The sequence below is a fragment of the Artemia franciscana genome, chromosome 8, assembly GCF_032884065.1.
Source record: "Artemia franciscana chromosome 8, ASM3288406v1, whole genome shotgun sequence".
Classification (NCBI taxonomy): domain Eukaryota; kingdom Metazoa; phylum Arthropoda; class Branchiopoda; order Anostraca; family Artemiidae; genus Artemia; species Artemia franciscana.
In genome coordinates, this window is record NC_088870.1 from 25255695 (window position 1) to 25275411 (window position 19717).

General features: G+C 37.5%; 1 protein-coding gene and 1 long non-coding RNA gene across 9 annotated transcripts in view; one reads left to right on the forward strand and one right to left on the reverse strand.

Annotated features, from left to right (window-relative positions):
- LOC136030201 (RNA-binding protein 45-like) overlaps positions 1 to 19717 on the reverse strand; it is a 272030-nt gene that overhangs the window by 138853 nt on the left and 113460 nt on the right. For 6 of the 8 annotated variants that reach the window (XR_010618210.1, XR_010618211.1, XM_065708977.1 and 3 more), the window contains exons 1-2: positions 13685 to 13861; positions 1137 to 1380 (exon numbers count right to left, since the gene is read on the reverse strand). Coding sequence is in view for 5 of the 8 variants with exons in the window: in XM_065708977.1 (XP_065565049.1) it covers positions 1137 to 1335 (199 nt within the window). In the remaining 3 variants the exon portion in view is untranslated. Of the gene's footprint in view, positions 1 to 1136; positions 1381 to 13684; positions 13862 to 19717 lie in introns of those variants that run through there. The other 2 variants (XM_065708974.1, XM_065708982.1) reach the window with 2 other exon arrangements.
- Positions 1 to 19717, forward strand: part of LOC136030206 (uncharacterized) — a 422925-nt gene that overhangs the window by 8305 nt on the left and 394903 nt on the right. The gene's annotated exons all lie outside the window — the stretch shown is intronic.

Here is a 19717-nt window from a genome sequence, read left to right on the forward strand (position 1 = left end):
AATTAAGACAGTTCGACGCTTTAAAGAATTACTCTCATGTGTTCATTTTGAACATTTTTAAGTTTGTATGGCCAAGCTATTTAGAAGTAATTGGGCGGTCTTGCTGTAACTTTTAGAGCTCAGATAATAGACCACAATAAATGACAGAAAACTAAAAACCAACACCTACTTTCACAGAAATATTCGAAAAACTTTAAATTCCCTCGTTTTTCGCTGGAGACAGAAATGTCCAATTTTTATGAGATTTACATTGTCAGAAAGTGTGACCTTTGTTCTTCCAATTAAACGGAGCGTAACTGTCTTTTTATAGTTCCAGAAAGGACACTCCCTAAAAATATTCCAGCATACCTATTTAGAAGACGCTAAAAATCCGTTCAAAGGAATTATTATTTGAGTATTTTGGCCACTGTAGGAGTTCCATGTTATAACACCCGCCTTGATTCATAAACTTTACTCACGAACAAAAGGAAACTAAGGCTCCAATTATTTTCAGTTAAATTTCCCTAGTCAAACCACCAAGTCTGGACAGCTTTTGATGATAGCTAGTCCCCTGGGAGAATTTGCTAATAGACCCTTTGTCTTTGAGATGGTCGGCTGAGGCTGGTGCTCACGAAATAATTTTTAAGATATTGTATTTCAACAAACAGCAATTAGTTAGACATTTAATAGAGCACCTAGGTTTAATATTCTAGTTTTGACTAACCTTATAGTAGTGAATCTTTTGAATCTTGATCTTAGCAGTGAATCTTTGAATCTTGGCTTTATGAATTGACGAAACAGCTTTATCTTTTAGATAAGGTTTCAAAAATAGCTACAAGGTTGCTTTAGAGGTGAAATTTTAGGGACTGCTCCACAAAAGATCCGGGCATCTCCCTACTAATATTACCAAACAATATATAATTACAATTTGAGACATATCAACTATATTTCTGAATTTCTAAACTAACATACCTTCAAGTCATCCCGCCACCTAAACCCAAATGGATTTTGGAAACACACAAAAACTCAGGTTGCAAAAACTCACTTTTAAAATTGTTCTAATGTTATTAATCCAAAAAGGCGCCTTGTACTTTCTTTATCATTAAATTTTGGCTTTCAAAATTATGTTTCTATGACATTTTTTCCCAAAGATTTACCTTTAGCCTCTCCAGTTGACTTGTCTTTCACAATCCAAACTTCCTCTACCTTCCCAAATTCTTCAAAGGCAGGTCGTAGCTCCTCTTCTTTGACACCTTTATTGCAAACAACAAATAGCCTAGAGTATGGAGGGTCATCATACTTTGTCTTACTTGAGTCTGAAGTTAAACCGTCAGATCTCATCCTTCTATCATTCATCGTCTTTTGCTTCTATCACAAACTCACTTCTTCAAGAAATACGACCTGAAAAAACTGTACATTAATTTTTACAATTATTGTGGCACCTGGAATTCACAGATGAGCAGTGTCTGCATTTGTCAATTTCTGGCAAAGTTAGCTAAGTAATGTTAAAATCAATAACCAACTAAGCACACCTTGTCGTGACTAAGTCAATATTACCTCACTGGCACCCAAGGCTGCACTAAAGAGAGTAGGGGTTAGTGGGTTTGAACCACGAAATGCTTCTCCAACTCATTTAAATGTAACAAATGCATAAAAACTGCCTATGTATACATTACTCCAGAAATAAATTCTGGCCCACTTTTGGAGGCCCATACACCCAATCTATTTTTACTACTATACTTTATCAAGCCCACTTGATATAGGAGCTCATAGGTGTAATTTTTAAGCCCTTTGGGAAACAGGTTTCTAGGCCTCTTCTGGCAGAAGCAATATTTTTCTTTCTATTATTTTTTATTGTGCAGTAGGATCCTCTAAGTTCAAAGACTTAAGGATTCGTTTTTTTTTTTTAATCTGACCAGAGTACACAATTTTTGGCCCCATTTTTAATCTGACCATGCTCCAAACTTGTTTCTTTTTCATTTTAAGTTCTTCTTAACCCAGGAACTTGGAGCTACATGTGCATACAGATTAAAACAAAATCGGGTATGATCTCAGTCTATTGGTTTGGTCATTTGTTGAACTAAAAGAGGTTGAAAGCATATGGTAGAAAATAAAAAAATCTGCTTCTGGACTGACAACTCTCCACTTCCTAACCATAGACATAAAAACTGCAAGGAAGAAGAAGAAGAAACTGTTGTGGCTTGTAAATAAAAAAAAAAATCATACGACTTAATGCCTGGTAACATTTAAAGTGGTAAATGACAGAGTTTGAGCCCTGTTTGGAGAACTAGTAGAGGGAGGAGTATGAGGAGACCGTCACAGTATCCTTAAGATCAACACTCAGATCTTCTGGAAGCATGACTCAGTAAAAAAAAATATTGTAGACACACAGTTATGGGAAGGAACACTAACCAATTCTATTCAAGGGTTACTAGGGGAAGATCTTGAAAGCATGCTGTCTTGTTAAGTGTAAGTAGCCATCTGAAAAAATTAAGGCAGTCCATGCTGTCAAAATCTGCAATAATTCTGTCATTACTTTGCATATCAGCTCAGTCGCTTTCGAACTGAAGAATGTGGAATTGCAGGTTTGTTAGAACCACCCTGGGAAAAATACGATTTTTCCTTAGAGTCCAAACCTATTTAGATTGTTCTTGTGACCAGACACACTCTAATTCTCGTTTTCGCATATCTTCTAATCACCCGTTTCTTTGCTCTTCATTGCCAGTTTTGACACGTTTTGATACTACGTTGCATATCTGAGCATTTGTCTTTCTTTTTTTTTTGAATTTTGATTAGTTCAGACAATTTAGCAATGCCCTTTGATTTAACTGCCTGTATTGGTCTTGTCTCATCTGATGGTCCATGCTGCTGATTCTCACCAATTGTGAATTTCAATTGTTCAGCCTGTTCTCTTGGTCTTATCGCGTTTGAAAGTTCAGGTGGTTCTAAAGAATCATCATTTGTAATATTTATAATTTTTTTTTGGGGGGGGGGCCTTCTAACTGGCGTTATATAACTTATTGTGTTCAACCTGTAAGCTTAATCACATAGCAAGTTGATTTTATCAAACAGTTCGTGGTAACAAACTGTAGTAAGGAGCAACCCGGCTCAATAGTAAACGAAACTCTAAAAAACGGAATTTTGATGATAAAAGATACATCAAAAGAATCAGATTTTCATGCTGATTCAAAATATACAAGTTTCATCAAATTTAGTCTTTGTCATCAAAAGTTACGAGCCTGAGAAAATTTGCCTTATTTTGGAAAATAGGCGGAAACACCCCCTAAAAGTCATAGAATCTTAACGAAAATCACACCATCGCATTCGGCGTATCAGAGAACCCAATAGCGTATTTTTTGCCAGAAGACATATCACGGGTGCGTGTTTATTTGTTTTTTTCCCCAGGGGTCATTGTATCGACCAAGTGGTCCTAGAACATCGCAAGAGAGCTCATTCTAACGGAAATGAAAAGTTCTAGTGCCTTTTTTAAGTGACCAAAAAAATTGGAGGGCACCTAGGCCTCCTCCTACGCTCATTTTTTCCCAAATTCAACCGATCAAAATTTTGAGATAGCCATTTTGTTCTGCATAGTCGAAAACCATAATAACTATGTCTTTAGGAATGACTTACTCCCCCATAATCCCTGGGGGAGGGGCTGCAAGTTACAAACTTACATACAGTATTGGTTATTGGGAAGTGTACAGATGTTTTCAGGGGGCTTTTTTGGTTTGGGGGTGGGGTTGAGGGGAAGGAGCTATCTTTCCTTCGAGGGACGTGGGAGGATCTTTCCTTCGAGGAATATGTCATGGGGGAAGAAAAATTCAATGAAAAGGGCGCAAGATTTTCTAACATTACTATAAAAAAACAATGAAAAAATAAACATGAAAGCGTTTTTTCAATTGAAAGTAAGGAGTAGCATTGAAACTTAAAACGAACAGAGATTATTACGCATATGAGGGGTTCTAAAAATACTTTAGCATAAAGAGCGAGGTATTTAGGAGGAGATATGCTAAAGTCTTTTTAGTAATTTCAACTATTTATTGTACGGCCTTTCTAATTCAGGGGTCATTCTTAAAGAATTGGGACAAAACTTACGATTTAGTGTAAAGAGCGAGGTATTGACGAGGGTACAAACCCCTCGTACACATAATAAAAATATAAGAATATAAAAGTGTGTTAAGCAAGTTAATTCTTAAGTTACGTATATTTTTTACTAATAAAAACGTTCGTTAAAAATTAAAAGTTCTAGTTGCCTTTTTAAGTAACCGAAAAATTGGAGGGCAACTAGGCCTCCTTCCCCACCCCTTATTTCTCAAAATTGTCTGATCAAAACTAAGAGAAAGCCATTTAGCCAAAAAAAGAATTAATATACAAATTTCATTTTGATAATTTATGTTCAGAGAGCCAAAATCAAACATGCATTAATTCAAAAACGTTCAGAAATTAAATAAAAAAAACTACTTTTTTTTTTAGTTGAAACTAAGGAGCGACATTAAAACTTAAAAGGAACAGAAATTACTCCGTATATGAAATGGGTTGTCCCCTCCGCAATCCCTCGCTCTTTACGCTAAAGTTTGACTCTTTGCCACAATTCTACTTTTTAAAACAATTAAAAGCTTTAGCGTGGGATTGCAGAGGGGACAACCCATTTCATATACGGAGTAATTTCTGTTCGTTTTAAGTTTTAATGTCGCTCCTTACTTCCAGTTAAAAAAAAAACTAGTTTTTTTATTTAATCTAACAAAGAAACAAACTAATTTAAAATTTGTCAGGTATTTTTCAAGTTTGAATTGAAATAATATAATTATTGCTCAGGCACCAAAAATATTTGTGCAGTTTACATAATAACTTTAGTGATTAAAAATTTTTTCAACTTTTTTTATGTCTTAAAAAGACGTTGCATGACCTAATAACAAAACAAATTTGGTAATGACGTTTTTGCAATCTATATATATATAAATAAGTTGGTTGTGTGTGTCTGTTGACTGACGTCATGTTTGTCGACTGACGTCATTATAAGGATTGAGCCGTATGTCGTCATGAAGTTGTTTGTCGTCATGTTTGTCGACTGACGAAATTACAGACCGGGACACCGGGACACTCAAAGAGAAATTACAGACTGGGACACTGGGACACAGGGAATACAAATGACTATGGCGCGTAACTAATATGGCGCGAAAAAAGCTAAAAAAAGAGTCGGTAAACCTGACAATCTATTTATATGCACAGACAATGGGACAGTTCTACAGGGTAATATACTACTGTAACTGATACTCTGAACTTTTTAATCATAAACAAGGAATTATTATTCTACTATCAATACCTTGCCAGCCTAAGCAAGACTTAGCAGCTTCCTTATTCATCATGAACCCTACTCCCTGTCTATGTACCCCATCCTTCCTGTCTGAGTAAATAAATTCTATGTCGCCTACTTTCATGCTTCCTACCCTTGGAATATGAGTTTCTGAAACTCCTAATAAGTCAGGTTTGAATTGTCTGAATTCATCAGTCAAAATGTAAATGCAATATTTTTTTTTTTCATGTTGTAACATTCCAAGTCCCAACTTTACCTTAAATCGCATTGTCCAGCGAAATAAGGATTAAATCCTGTAGAATCGCTGGTTAGTGATGATGATGGTTGGATGTCTCAACGGCATCCCACTCAGTTCGCCATGGCTTTGATGATCATTCTCCATCAACGGCTCTTTTAAAGGCAGCAGTACTGGGGGTAGTGACTGCTTTTTCAGTGAGAGAATTCCACAAACTCACTATTCTGTAAGTGAAGAAGTTATTGCGCAGTCTAGTGGCAGCTCCCTTCTGATATAGTTTCTGACTATGCCCCCTAGTTCTGGCAGACTGGTTAAGTTGAAATAGCTTATTTAATGGAGAGTTATAATTCAGGAGCTTATGCATCATAATAATATCACCCCTTTTACGTCTGTAGACAAGAGTGGGGAGTTCCATCCTCTTCAGACGGGATGAGTAGTTTAAGTATTTGCATCCCTCAATTGCTTTTGTAGCCCGTCTCTGAACTGTTTCTAACTTCTGCTGGTCACCTTTGTTGAGGGGGCTAGCAACACACATGCCAAACTCCAAATTAGGCCTGACCAATGCCTGATATAATTTAGTCATCACCATAGGAGACCTACTAGTGATTGTTCTTTTTATAATGCCCAGGGTTTGGAGTACTTTGGCTAAAGCTGTCTGTGTGTGTATAGTGAACTTTAATTCTTTGTCAACTATGACCCCCAAGTCTCTCTCCGCTTCAGACTAGATAATAGTCTGTCTCGATCTACCCATCCCTAACATATGATAAGGGCATTCCTCATTTTTCTTTCCAAAGAGGATTGTTTGACATTTATTTACATTGAATTCTAGCCTCGACAAAGTTGCCCAATGGGAAAGTACCCACAGGTCATTCTGCATAGAGGCTCTCTTATCAGGTGTATCGACAGGTCATTCTGCATAGAGGCTCTCTTATCAGGTGTATCGACAGGTCCAATGAGTTTGGAGTCATCAGCATAAAGACTTATTTTATTTTTGACTGTGGTTGGTGCATCGTTAATATAAATGTTGAGTGAAGTTGGTCCCAAGATGGTTCCCTGGGGCACTCCACTTAGTTCTTCCACCTCTTCTGAAAAGAATACCTGTCCATTTTTTCAAAATATTTTTATCCTTTGCTTTCTCCCAGAAAGAAACTGGAGCACCCACTCTATGATTTCATTATGTATTCTAATTGCAAATAACTTGGTCCTTAGTCAACAGTGACATACTTTATCGAAGGCTTTTGCAAAATCCAATAGAACCAAGTCGACAGGGATTGCTTGATCTAGATGCTCAGTAACATAATCATACATATCAATCAAATTAGTTTCAACCGAGCTTCCATGTCTAAAGCCATGCTGACTATCATTGAGCAGCTCATTGGTGGTCAGGTGTTGGACAATGTGAGTATTCATGATTCCTTCTAAGATTTTACCAGCTACAGATGTAAGACTAATGGGTCAATAATTGGAAACGCTGTTGCGGCTACCCCCTTTGTGTACAGGTGTAATGTTAGCATTCCGTCAGTCTCGAGGAATCTGCTTCGTATTAAGAGACTTCTGAAACATGTTCATAAGGGGAAGGGCTATTTCCACATGAGCTTCTTTCAATACTTGTGGGTGAACTTCATCAGAGCCAACTGATTTGTTAGGATTTAGCAGCTTCAGAAGCCTCTCCACACCAGAGGCAACCACAGTTATCTTTTGCATAGGTTCCTTAATAGAATATTCTGGTGCCTCTGGTAAGGGGGCATTGTCTGGAGGCATGAACATTGACTTAAATTGTCTACTCAATTCAGCTGCTGTATCATTTGGGGTACTAACTATATTGCCATTCACAAGTAGTTCCATAACTGAGTGTCTCCCCAGATTCCGAGCTGAAGCATACTTCCAAAATCTCTTAGGATTAGATTTTGAATCAATGCCAATCCCTCTTCATATTCTGTCATAAGCTTTCTCATGAGATACCTAACTTTATTCTGGGTTTGTTTAAATTTCTCATAGTTTTCATGGGAGGGCTTACTTTTATATTTGCTCCAATACTTCTTCTTTTTATGTACAGCTTGCTTGACATCACAAGTGATGCCAGGAAATTACTGTATGTTTTTCTGTTGCTTTAATTAAACCCTTTTCATTTCAAGCCAGGCCTCCTCCATATTCTTGTCATCAATGAATGACCAATCCTAGTGTGCCGACTCTTGTCTGACCTGGTTGTAATTTGTGTGCACATGCTTAATCAAAATTATCCTTTTGTGGGTACAACCTAAGCCTAAAAGTAATTGCAACATGATCATTCACTCCTAATGATGGTTCTGAGTTGACACTAATGAGCATCTCATGGTCATTAATAAACAAAAGGTCTATTATGGTTGGGTTCTGCCCACTTCTATACCTGGTCGGAAAATCAATGGCTTGGTATAGCAAATGTTCATGAAGGCACTCCAGAAGTGGGCAATTTGAGTTTTCAACCCCTTCTGCAACAGCAAACCCATCAATCCACTGTAGTTCCAGTAAATTAAAGTCTCCAACAATAAGAAGGTTCTTATAATATTGCTTCATGACATTATTAATAGAATATGCAATTGCTAGAAGGGAACTTGTCTTACAAGGGGAGCTGGGACTTCTATAAAAACAGCCTATGACTACAGGGAGACTTCACTGCAGAATCAATATCCATATTTGCTCAACCCAATGTTCATAATCTGCATTTACTGTAAGAGCTCTAACCTGGAGCAGAGATCTGACTTACACTGCTATCCCTATACCATTTGGCTTAACTTTCATATTCTTTAAATCATTTAAATTAGTTTGGCCTCAGGAAAAGCAGTGGTCCCAGATATCAGTGGAATACAGGGACTAACATATCTTCTCAATTCTACACAAAAGCACTTAAGCCAACTTAGAACCAGACAGCAAGAAGTCCCTGGGACCTCCAGCATGAATATAGGCTTTGGACAATCCTGGGCCCATCTTGCTCACAACATGGTTTTCAGCACTTGGTGATGCTCATCTATCAACAAGAGTCAAAATCATGCACAGATGGTCCCAAACCTATTATCTCTGACTCATTATATATTCATACCTACAAACATTATGCTACTACAGGGAGGCAACCCAGAGTAGATAGATTAGCTAGGAAGTTAGTTTTCAGCCTGACAATGCCTGCCAAAACAGACCAAGCCCAGAAGAATTATCCATTAATCAGAATCCCATGCAATGCTGTGTTGTTTACTAGGCTATAATATCCTCAGGGGGTGCCATTCCTCAAGTGGGGATAGAGTTGACCACAGGGTCCCCAGTCCAGCAGGTACCCCAAAAGGGTTGAGGTAGCCCTTTGCAGAGGTTATTGTCAAAAGATCTGGATCTTAAACCCTGCTGCAATTGTCCTCCTACAGAGGATCCTCCCATATTGGTATTCTGTATCACCATGCAATTTAACAATAGGCTATCAAACAACAACAACGGCACTAATATGGCCAGGCCCAAAGACTATTGACAAAAAAAAATTCCAATACAATCAATTTTCTTGGAATTTCCAAAAGATCTCTAAATAATAGGTTCAAAACACAATTTGTGTTTTTTGAATTTTTTGTTGCTTGATCTAATATAACCCTCTAGACATAGCCTTATGTCCAAATCAGGAGCTTGTTGTATATTTATAAGAAAGATACTTTTCTAATCAGAACATCTGGCCAAGCTTCAGCACTGGTGGAGTACTGGGGGTCTGTCCCTAAAAAAAAGGCATCAAATGCCTTTGATGCCAAGTTTGAGCACAGATGCATTTGAGAACAAGTCAAGCAATGACAGCTGGAATCTCTTCAAGGAAATAATGCTAAAGCACGAGGAGACATAAACCACTGTCTCATATATCAAGAGGCCACGCACCCTACCTTACTTGACAAGGTCCATAAAACGGGAAATGAACAGAAAGAACAGATACTGGGCAAAATACAGGCAAACCAATTCTCAAGAACAATATGATAAATTCAAAAAAGCAAGGAATAGACTGAGAAAGATTACACAATACTCTATAAAAAAACATGAAGAAATCATTGCTAAGGAGACTAAAACTAAACCAAAGAAGTTCTGGAACTATGTATCATCAGCAAAGCCAAGACAACATTCCATTCCCTACCTAACCACGCCATCTGACAAAATCACTGGTCATGCAGAGATAGGAGAAACCTTAAAAAAACAATATTCCTCAGTCTACACAGCAGAAAACTCTAGAAACATCCCAGATACCCGGGAATATCCTGTCAATGTAACAATGCCAATGGTTGTAATTTTTGAGTCAGACATCCAAAACGACTGAAAAAGCTTGATGCATCAAAGTCAAAAGGACCAGACAGTATACACCCAAGACTACTCAAAGAGACTGCTGAACTAATATCCTCACCTTTAGCAAAAATTTTCAAGAAATCACTAAAGGAAAAAGCTGTCCCCTCTTTTTGGAAAAAAACTACTGTTATACCATTACACAAGAAAGGCTCCAAAGACAAAGCTGAAAATTATAGGCCAATAAGTCTAACATCAGTAACTTCAAAGATTCTTGAGGGAATCATAAATGATCCTGACACTAAGCACTTGACATACAACAACATTATGTCTCCAAATTAGCATGATTTCCGAAATGGCCATTCCACAGACACAAACCTAATACAGTCATACAATGACGTCACCAAACTACTGGAAAAAGACACCCGTGGACATGATTTTGTTGGATCAAGCAAAAGCATTTGACAAAGTCGCATACCTAAAGCTGAAAAGAAAGCTTCAAGATTGTCACATCCACTTGGACATCATTGAATGGAGTGTAGACTTCCTGGGAGAACAAACCCAAAGAGTTGCTGTTATTAATGATAAAGGAGTACATGTACTATCATCACCTATACCTGTTCTTAGCAGAGTTCCCCAAGGAATAGTGCTTGGGCCATCACTTTTCAACATATATATCAATGATGCTCCTGAAATACTCCAAAACCTTCTTACACTCTATGCAGATGATTCTAAGCTCATCGGGGCAGCATCATCTTCAGCAGAGGCTGCCTCAATCCAAGCCAATCTTGACAAGCTGGATGATTGGATTAGACAATGGCTACTTGAATTTAATTCAAGTAAATGTAAAGTTTTACATTTTGGCAATAAAAATCAAAAAAATATTTACACCATGCAAAACCAAATAACTGGTCAAAGAGAACCCCTAGTTGCAGTTACAGAGGAAAGAGACTTGGGTGTCATAGTTGACTGCCAGTTAAAGTTTTGAAGTCAAACTGAAAAGATTGTAGCTAGTGTGAACCATGCTTTAGGGACAAATAAACAAACATTTACAACTAGATCTCCACAAACAATCACCAAGCTATACAAGAGTCTTGTCAGACCAAGGCTAGAAACTGGCATGTCAATTGCATCTCCCTTCTACAAAGTGGACAAGGACATGATAGAGAAAGTACAGAGGAGAGCAACAAAGATAGCAGACAGGTGCCAACATCTTCCTTACCCAATGAGACTGCAAACTCTGAACTTATGCAGTATGACTTGCTGAAGAAAAAGGGGTGACATGATTAACACTTACAAATTGATTCACAACAATCCAATTCATGGTCTCTTCTTCATCAATTCATCACAGTGGACAAGGTATCATTCTAAGAAGTTCATAAAGGTCCACACTCAGAGAAGGGAACGCCATCACTTCCTAACCAACTGGGTAGTAGACCAGTGGAACTCCCTGAGCAATGATACTGTATCTAGTAAGACCATCAAGGAATTCAAAGTCTCACTTGACAAGGAGTGGAGCAATAAGAAATGGAGGCTGGAATGGGACACTTTGGAGTCCCAGACCAGAACATAAATCCTAGTAAATAAAACCAACTCAATATTCAAAATAATTCCAAATTAATCCACATGGCAATTTTTGAAGAAATGCTGAGCAATGCTACAGGATGGAAAATCCTTCAATTGCTCCAAGTTGCAATTTAAGGTAATTTTAAGGCAAATGATGTAGTTGCTTTCATCCTAGCTAAATTATGTTGAAAACTTCAAATTTAGATAAACATCTAGATTAACAGATAGCTAAGAAACAAACTTACCTATAAAAGCAGAATTTCAGCCTGAATCCAATTATGACATTTGCTTCTGTCACAAATTGAATTTTAAGCCCTTTACATACCCTCAAAGATGATACCCTTTCCTCTTATTTTAAACATGGCTTATATACCTGTGTTATTGTCAATCTTATTAAAAGCAGTTTACCCATAAACTGAATTGACAGTGACAAACTGAGAATCAATAAATGCATATGAAATGTCTAATATGGGCTATTATATGCTTGGGTTTGGTTAGAAAGGATAGGTTGTTATAATTGAGTTTACAACAGGGACAAATGTCATACTTGGAACCAGGAGAAAATTCAGACTGTATAGGTGGCCTAATTTTATTTCTTAGCTGTCTAAATAATCTGTTAATCTACATATTTACCCCATTTTCTAGGATAGCAAGAAACTCTTCAAATAGAGGTTGGTACACATGGAGCAGCTAACATTTTTAACCTGTAAATAAAGTGAAAATACAACTCAATTCCTTTTTTATGCCCTTTCTCAATATAATAATTGCTTTTGCTGCAAATTCACTCTTAAACCCATTATGGACCCTTGAAAATGATAATTTTAAAGTGTGATGATAACTTTTTCTAAATGTTTGGATATAGGAAAGGTTATAACATTGGTTTCAAACTTACAGTAAATGTTTAGGTTCATCACAAGCTATGTAAAATGTGTATTACTGCATATAGCAAGATTCTGATGATTCCATATTGTTTCTTTGTCATTATTAGAGAAGCCATTCATTTTTTAGCTTTCTAAAATCCCTCTCCATTGAGACTAAAAATAAGTAAAATGGGCTTGCTTATAGGTAACATTACCTGTAGAGCAAAGTGTGCTAGTCCATGAGCCCTGTGGGCAGCAGTGTGAGGTCTGTATTCTATATTTATTCAACAAAGAGTGATAAAACTAAAAAAAAAAAAACCTCAAACAAGATTTATGAAATAAATATATAATACAGACCTCATTCTGCTGCCCATAGGGCTCATGTACTAATACACTTTGCTCTATAGATAATGTTACCTGTAAGCAGGCCCACTTTATGCATTTTTAGCTTGCCCCATGGAGCAGGAGGGTCATCCAGAAATGGGTACACTTCTAGAATTAGCATTTTTAAGTGCTCTAAACTAAACATTTACAAAACTCACTATTAGATTATAAATCCACATTGTTGAAGTTATACAATCCATCAGCATTGATTTGCCATAATAGTTGGAAAAAAAAACAAACAAAGCAATTCTAGCATGTTTTGTTCTTATTCTGTTAGGCTGCTTAAAGACTGCCCTTTACTAAATAAGGGACATAATTTGTCTCTTACTAGGTTGCTAGCTACCACTGTGACCCAGGTTGTTCTTATTTTGTAAGGCTACTTAAAAACTGACCTTTATTAAATTAAAAAAAAAAAAAAAAAAAAAAGCTGACAGAAGAAAGATGGTGGATGGAAAAATGGTAATTTCTTTTTTTTATTCAATTCAATCATGACAAATCTATGCTTGTGGATTAAATAATGATAACAAAATAAACTTATAATTGAATAGTAAGCTTAAAACCAATATTTTAACCTTTTATCTTGTGAAAAACTATATGCCAGTTCAAATTAGTCCTACAAGAAACTGGTTTCATCAAGATTGATTCTAACACAAGTTAAGCATTAGGCTAAATAAAATAAGAGGAAAAGGTATAAAAAAAACAATGAGAAGTACATTCACTTTATTTGTAGGTCAGAAATATGGACTAGGCTACTCCATATTTACCTAGAGCTTTACCAGAAAGAACATAGCCTAGGCCTATAAAAAGTTATTGAGTGGCCTAGTGTTTTCAGCTTGTCCTTATGTGAGTTATGGAACCATATATAGCCTGTAATAACCATTTGGGTATAAGCAACTATTTTGTATATGGTCTAGGGCTACATTCAATTCCACTGGAGGGGGGTGTACTGTCTAGCCCTTTAGGGATTGGAGTATAATTGTGCCACCAGTCATTAGTAGACCTAGGCTATTCTAAATTTGGAAGGTATATAGAATGGAGGATCTAATGGCATAGGCTATTTCTTTGTTTTCTTACTTGATCTTTAAGTCACCTTAACCAGATAAATCTTTCTTCACAATGTTTATTGGATTCTTCTCTCGATTGTTTAGAGCACAATTTCCACTTTGTTTTTTTCAAAATCCCTAAAAGATGGTAAAGAAAAACCTAAAAACGCCATTTTCAATACTAAAATTACCAGGAGCCCCCCCCCTCCCTTCTTACTTCTTTTCAAAACGCTAGTAAAGTCTTGTTATACAGACTTCTAAGAGGAGTCTTCAAGGCAACTTATTTACAAATTGAAGACCAGTCACTAGTACCAAAGTAATTCTTTGTAGTTTTGTACCAGAGTAATTTTTATGACAGTTAGCAATTCTTTTTAGTTAGCGACAGGTTCCAGTTCCAGCTCCAAAATTTTGTATACATGATGTATGAATTACCAACTAGTCCTTTTACCTTTTTGACTCCCCAAAAAGTATTTTCAGATAATCAGAAATTCTTCCTCCTCGTCTGTAACCAAGCCCCTTGAAATAAAGAAGTCTTCCTGTCAGTTAATAACCTGTAATCCTGAAAATTCTTAAATCAATTGATGGATTGTGGGAAGTGCGGGTACTTGAGCTACCTATCCCCTGCAGTTTAAGGCCTATAGGCTGGCCGGTTCCTATACGGTTCTTCCCACTCACTCCTGCACATTCCAAATCAATTGATGATCAACCCCTTTTTCTACTGTCTTCATTGTGCATTAGTGATCACTAATTAATTTGTCTCTTCTTTAAAATATCAGTTAAAGCATAAAATATTTTTCTATCAATGCGCCAAGGCAGGTTAGAATTCAGGATTATAGTGTAGGTATACGGTATTTTAGCCGTGTAGCAAAGGCCCTTAAGGGAAATACTCTCCACACACAGTGGCTGACAATCAAATAAGACTTGCTGGATAGTGTAATCAGTTAAGAAACAGACACGGCATAGAGGGGAGAGATGTAACTTCCAATTACATAACTGACTATTAAGAAGGCGGTAATATAGCACTGTATGTAATCTAGCATGAAAGGGAGATAAAATCAATTTACTGTGCTTAACATTAGATCTTTGCCTAATAATGTTTCGTAAATTGAGGTCAGAGGGAGGACTTGGGTTTAACAAGAAGCCCTTGGATGCTAGTAAATCAGCAGTATCATTATACTTGTTGCCTTTATGACTTAGAACATGTTGGAAATCAATCTGGTTGCCTTTGCCCTGAAGGTTCAGAAGCTGTCTTCTAATTTTGAATAAGTCCTGGTCATTGGCAATTCTATTTTTTTTTTTTTTTTTTTACAACAGTATTGCAGATTTGGAGTCAGAAAGGCAAATAATACTCTCATCTACATTGCTATAATTTATAGGATCATCTAGGGTCAGATGAATTTTCTCTTTTATTTATTTTTTTGTCTTACTCTGTCACTAGGGCTACAAACCCTACTTTGTTTTGTTGATGGATCAGAAATAAATTGACTGATTGATGTTTCATTAGGCAAAATGGAAGATCCCAATGGAAGGGGTGATTAAAGGTTAAGGTCCAGTGATGGGATGCATACTCCTGCTCCAGCTCTCTCACCCTAAAAAGATCCATCTGAATAGATTTTCCGATGATTAGGGTACAATTTCGAAATCTATTCCGCCAAAATACCCTGGATCTCATAATTGGGAATTAGGTTTTTATTGAAAGTTCTTAAGCCGAACTGACCAGACATGACAATAAACAACAAAGAGAGATAAAACTCCACAAAAAAAAACCTCAAACGAGACTACGGCCAGTAGAGAGGAAAGACTAAAACAACACGGATATTTCGCCTGTATCCAAACTAGGCGTCCTCAGCACAAGATAAAAAGAAAAAAAACACTAAAATAAAAATAAATAAAACCACCACCAATAATAATAAATACAATTGTCGCTACTGAGCCACGTAGGGAAAAGAAGCTATTAGAGTTACTTCAATGAGAACATCAAAGCAACTCAGTTGCTTTGATGTTCCATGGATTGCTTGATGTTCCAGTTGCTTTCCAGCAAGTCTCTTTAGAACGCAAAGTCTCTGAATGATCATGGATTTCAAAGAATCAATATGTATATGCAATAACACTTTATAATCTATCCATAAGCCAAGTAGCTTCACTGAGTTACAATATTGAAAAATTTCAACGTGTTTTGCCTGGTTGATGTATAATGGCTTCTTTGAAAGACATTTTCTGAATCTAAATTTACAATGCCATTTACAATACTGTAGACACTGAGAAGATCGGAGCGCTTCCGACGAAAGTGAAGACTCGACAATCCTAACGCCTCTAAATGTTTTGAATACGACAATATGGTGGCTTTGGTTTTACGAATTGAAATTGGGAGCCCAAAAGCTGAAGTAAATCTCTGAACTAATCTTATATCCTGTTGAATAAGGCTTTAAAGAAGCAAAATATTCTTTCCAGACTTCCAAATAATCAAATCATCTGTATAAAGGCCAAACAATGAAGGAGATAATTGAAATTCTGAAAAATACAAACTGAACAGAAGGGGACTCAAATTGCTCCTTGAGGAAGACCACTGGTAAAAGGACTAGTCTCTTCTCTAGACTCATTAAATTGGTCATAAAAACTTCCATCACTTAAAAAAGAATTCATAAAACTTATGAAAGAGTAAGGAAAATTAAGGTTAATTAAAAGATCAATCAATTTATCCCGGACTACATTTCCGTAGGCATCTGAACCATCAAATAGGACTACCATTGTGACATGTCTGGGTTTAAGAGAGTTATAAACATCAGTTTCAAGGCGGGTGATGTTATCAACAGAGCCATGTCCTTTTCTGAAGCCTATTTGTTCACTTGGAAAGAGATTATCAAATTCAGCAAGCCATTTAAGTCTTGATAGAATAAGCTTCTGAAGGACTTAACTGAAGGCAGGTAAAACAGATATAGGTCCGTAAGACTTGGGGTCCCAAGATAGGTAAGAGCTAGTTGCCCTCCTATCAACTTCTACTCTTAAAAAGGGCACTGGAACTTCCAATTTCCGATTGAAGCCTGATGGGATTTAGGACTTTCTATCGAATGAGCCCCTTCGAAGCTTATACGACCATCCCTTCCATAAAAACATTTAATGTTCCTGAGACATAATTTACAACACTTGCCCCCGGGTTCTGGAGGGCTTTGTAATCCGTGGAGTTTTTGTTATATGATCTTTGGTCTACATGTAATAAAATGGCTATATAAAAAACGATTGGGTGCATTTGAGGAAAAGAGGTTTTTAGGGGAGGGGCTAGTTGCTATCAAATCACTTGACTCTTAAAAAGGGAATTGGGACTGTCAATTTCTCATCATTTGAGTCCCCGTCCAAGATTACACGACCACCTCTTCCGTAAAAGCCTTATATGCCCTCGGGTCTTAAGTTACAACCCTTCCCCGGGCTCTGGGGGGCGACAGGTTGACCCCAGAGTTTTTGTTATCTGATCGCTGGACTATTTCAAACAATCTGGCTGTCTCAATATTTTCATCGGATGTGTTTGTGGAAAAGAGTGTGTGAGTGATTGGGAGGGGGGTAGATGCCCTCCCATCAGTTTTGGCTCATAAAAAGGTAAGTAGAATTTGTCAGTTCCCAATCAAATGAGCCTCCTCTGAAGTTTATACGACCACGCATTTCATAACAAGAGCTAAGAGCTCATATGGCACTTGTGACGAGGCGAGAAGAGCTAAGAGCCAAGAGATCATATGGTATGAGCTCTAACAAAATTCTATGAATCAATAGATTGATTTAAATAGGAAAATAAGAGGCTTAATGCCGGTCAGGATTTAAAATAAGAGCTCTGAGTCACGATCTCCTTATAAATATCAAAATTCATTCAGATCCGATCACCCGCTCGTAAGTTATAAATACCCAATTTTTTCTAATTTTATCTCTCCCTTTAGCTCCCCAGATGGTCGAATCTGGGAAAACCACTTTATCAAGTCAAATTGTGCAGCTCCCTGACACGCCTACCAATTTTCATCGTCCTAGCACGTCCAGAAGCACCAAACTCGCCAAATCACTGAACCACTCCCCCCAGCTCCTCCAAAGAGAGCGAATCCAGTACGATTCTGTCAATCACGTATCAAGGACATTTGTTTATTCTATCTACCAAGCTTCATCCCGATTCCTCCACTCCAAGTGTTTTTCCAAGATTTCCCCCTCCAACTCCCCCCAATGTCAAAAGATATGGTCGGGATTTGAAATAAGAGCTCTGAGACATGAATTCCTTCTAAAAATCAAATTTCATTACGATCCGATCATCTATTCATAAGATAAAAATACCCCAATTTTCACGTTTTCCAAGAATTCCGGTTTCCCCCTCCAACTCCCCCCAATGTCACAGGATCTGGTCGGAATTTAAAATTAGAACTTTAAAGCACAAGATCCTTCTAAATATCAAATTTCATTAAGATCTGGACACCCTTTCGTAAGTTAAAAATACCTCAATTTTCAAAATTACCCCCCCCCCCCCCAATTCCACCAAAGAGAGCAGATCCGGTCCGGTTATGTCAGTCACGTATCTTAGACAGGTTTCTATTCTTCCCATCCAGTTTCATCCTGATCTCACCGCTTTAAGTATTTTCTAAGATTTCCGGTCCCCCAACTGCCCCCCCCCAATTACACTTGATCTGGTTGAGATTTAAAATAAAAGATCTGAGTTACGAGGATCTTCTAAATATGAAGTTTCATGAAGATCCGATAACTCCTTCATAAGTTAAAAATACGTAATTTTTTCTTATTTTTCAGAATTAACCCCTCTCCCCCCCAATAGAGCGGATCCGTTCCAGTTATGTAAATCATGTATGTAAGACTTCTGTTTATTTTTCCCACCAAGTTTCATTCCAATCCCTCCAATCTAAGCGTTTTCCATGATTTTAGGTTCCCCCACCCCAAACTTCCCCCAATGTCACCAGATCCGGTCAGGATTTAAAATAAGAGCTTTGAGACACGATATCCTTCTAAATATCAAATTTCATTGAGATCCAATCACCCGTTCGTAAGTTAAAAATACCTCATTTTTTCTAATCTTTCAGAATTAACCCCTCCCCCGACTACCCCAAAGAGAGCGGATCCGTTCCGGTTATGTCAATCATGTATCTAGGACTTGTGCTTATTTTTCCCACCCAGTTTCATCCCGATCCCTCCACTCTAAGTGTTTTCCAAGTTTTAGGTTTCCCCCTCCCAAATCCCCCCCCAATGTCACCAGATCCGGTCAGGATCTAAAATAAGAGCTCTAAGACACGATATCCTTCTAAACATCAAATTTCATTGAGATCCGATCACCCGTTCGTAAGTTAAAAATACTGCATTTTTTCTAATTTTTCAGAATTGCCCCCCACTCCCCCCCCAGATGGTCAAATCGGGAAAATGACTATTTCTAATTTAATCTGGTCCGGTCCCTGATATGCTTGCCAAATGTCATCGTCCTAGCTTACCTGGAAGTGCCTAAAGTAGCAAAACCGGGACCGACAGACAGACAGACAGACCGACAGAATTTGCGATTGCTATACGTCACTAGGTTAATACCAAGTGCCATAAAACCTTGTATGCCCCGGGACGTAATAAAACACTTGTATCCGGGCTCTGAGGGATTTGTGTCAACACCGGGGTCTTTATTATCTTGTGTTTGAACTATTTTTCACAAAATAGTTATCTCAGGATTGTTACCGGATGGGCTTAAGGAACAGAGGGCGAGTTGCGCTACGATCTCTTTTGACACTGAAAAGCTGAACTAGAACTTTCAATTTCCGATCAAATGAGCACCTCTCTGAAGTGTATACGACCCCCTTCCCCTTACATAAAATATTATATGCATCCGGGGAAAAAATTTAAAAACTTGCCCCGGGCCCTGGGGGGTTGTGTCAATGCCGAATTTTTATTATGTGATAGTTGAACTATTTTTAACACAATGGCTATCTCAAAGTTTTTATCAGATATGCTTGGGAAGAAAGTGTGCGTGTGTGTGTGTTGGGGGGGGGGGGCTAGTTATCCGTTGATCTCTTTTGACTCTTAAAAGTGAACTAAAACTTTCAATTTCCAG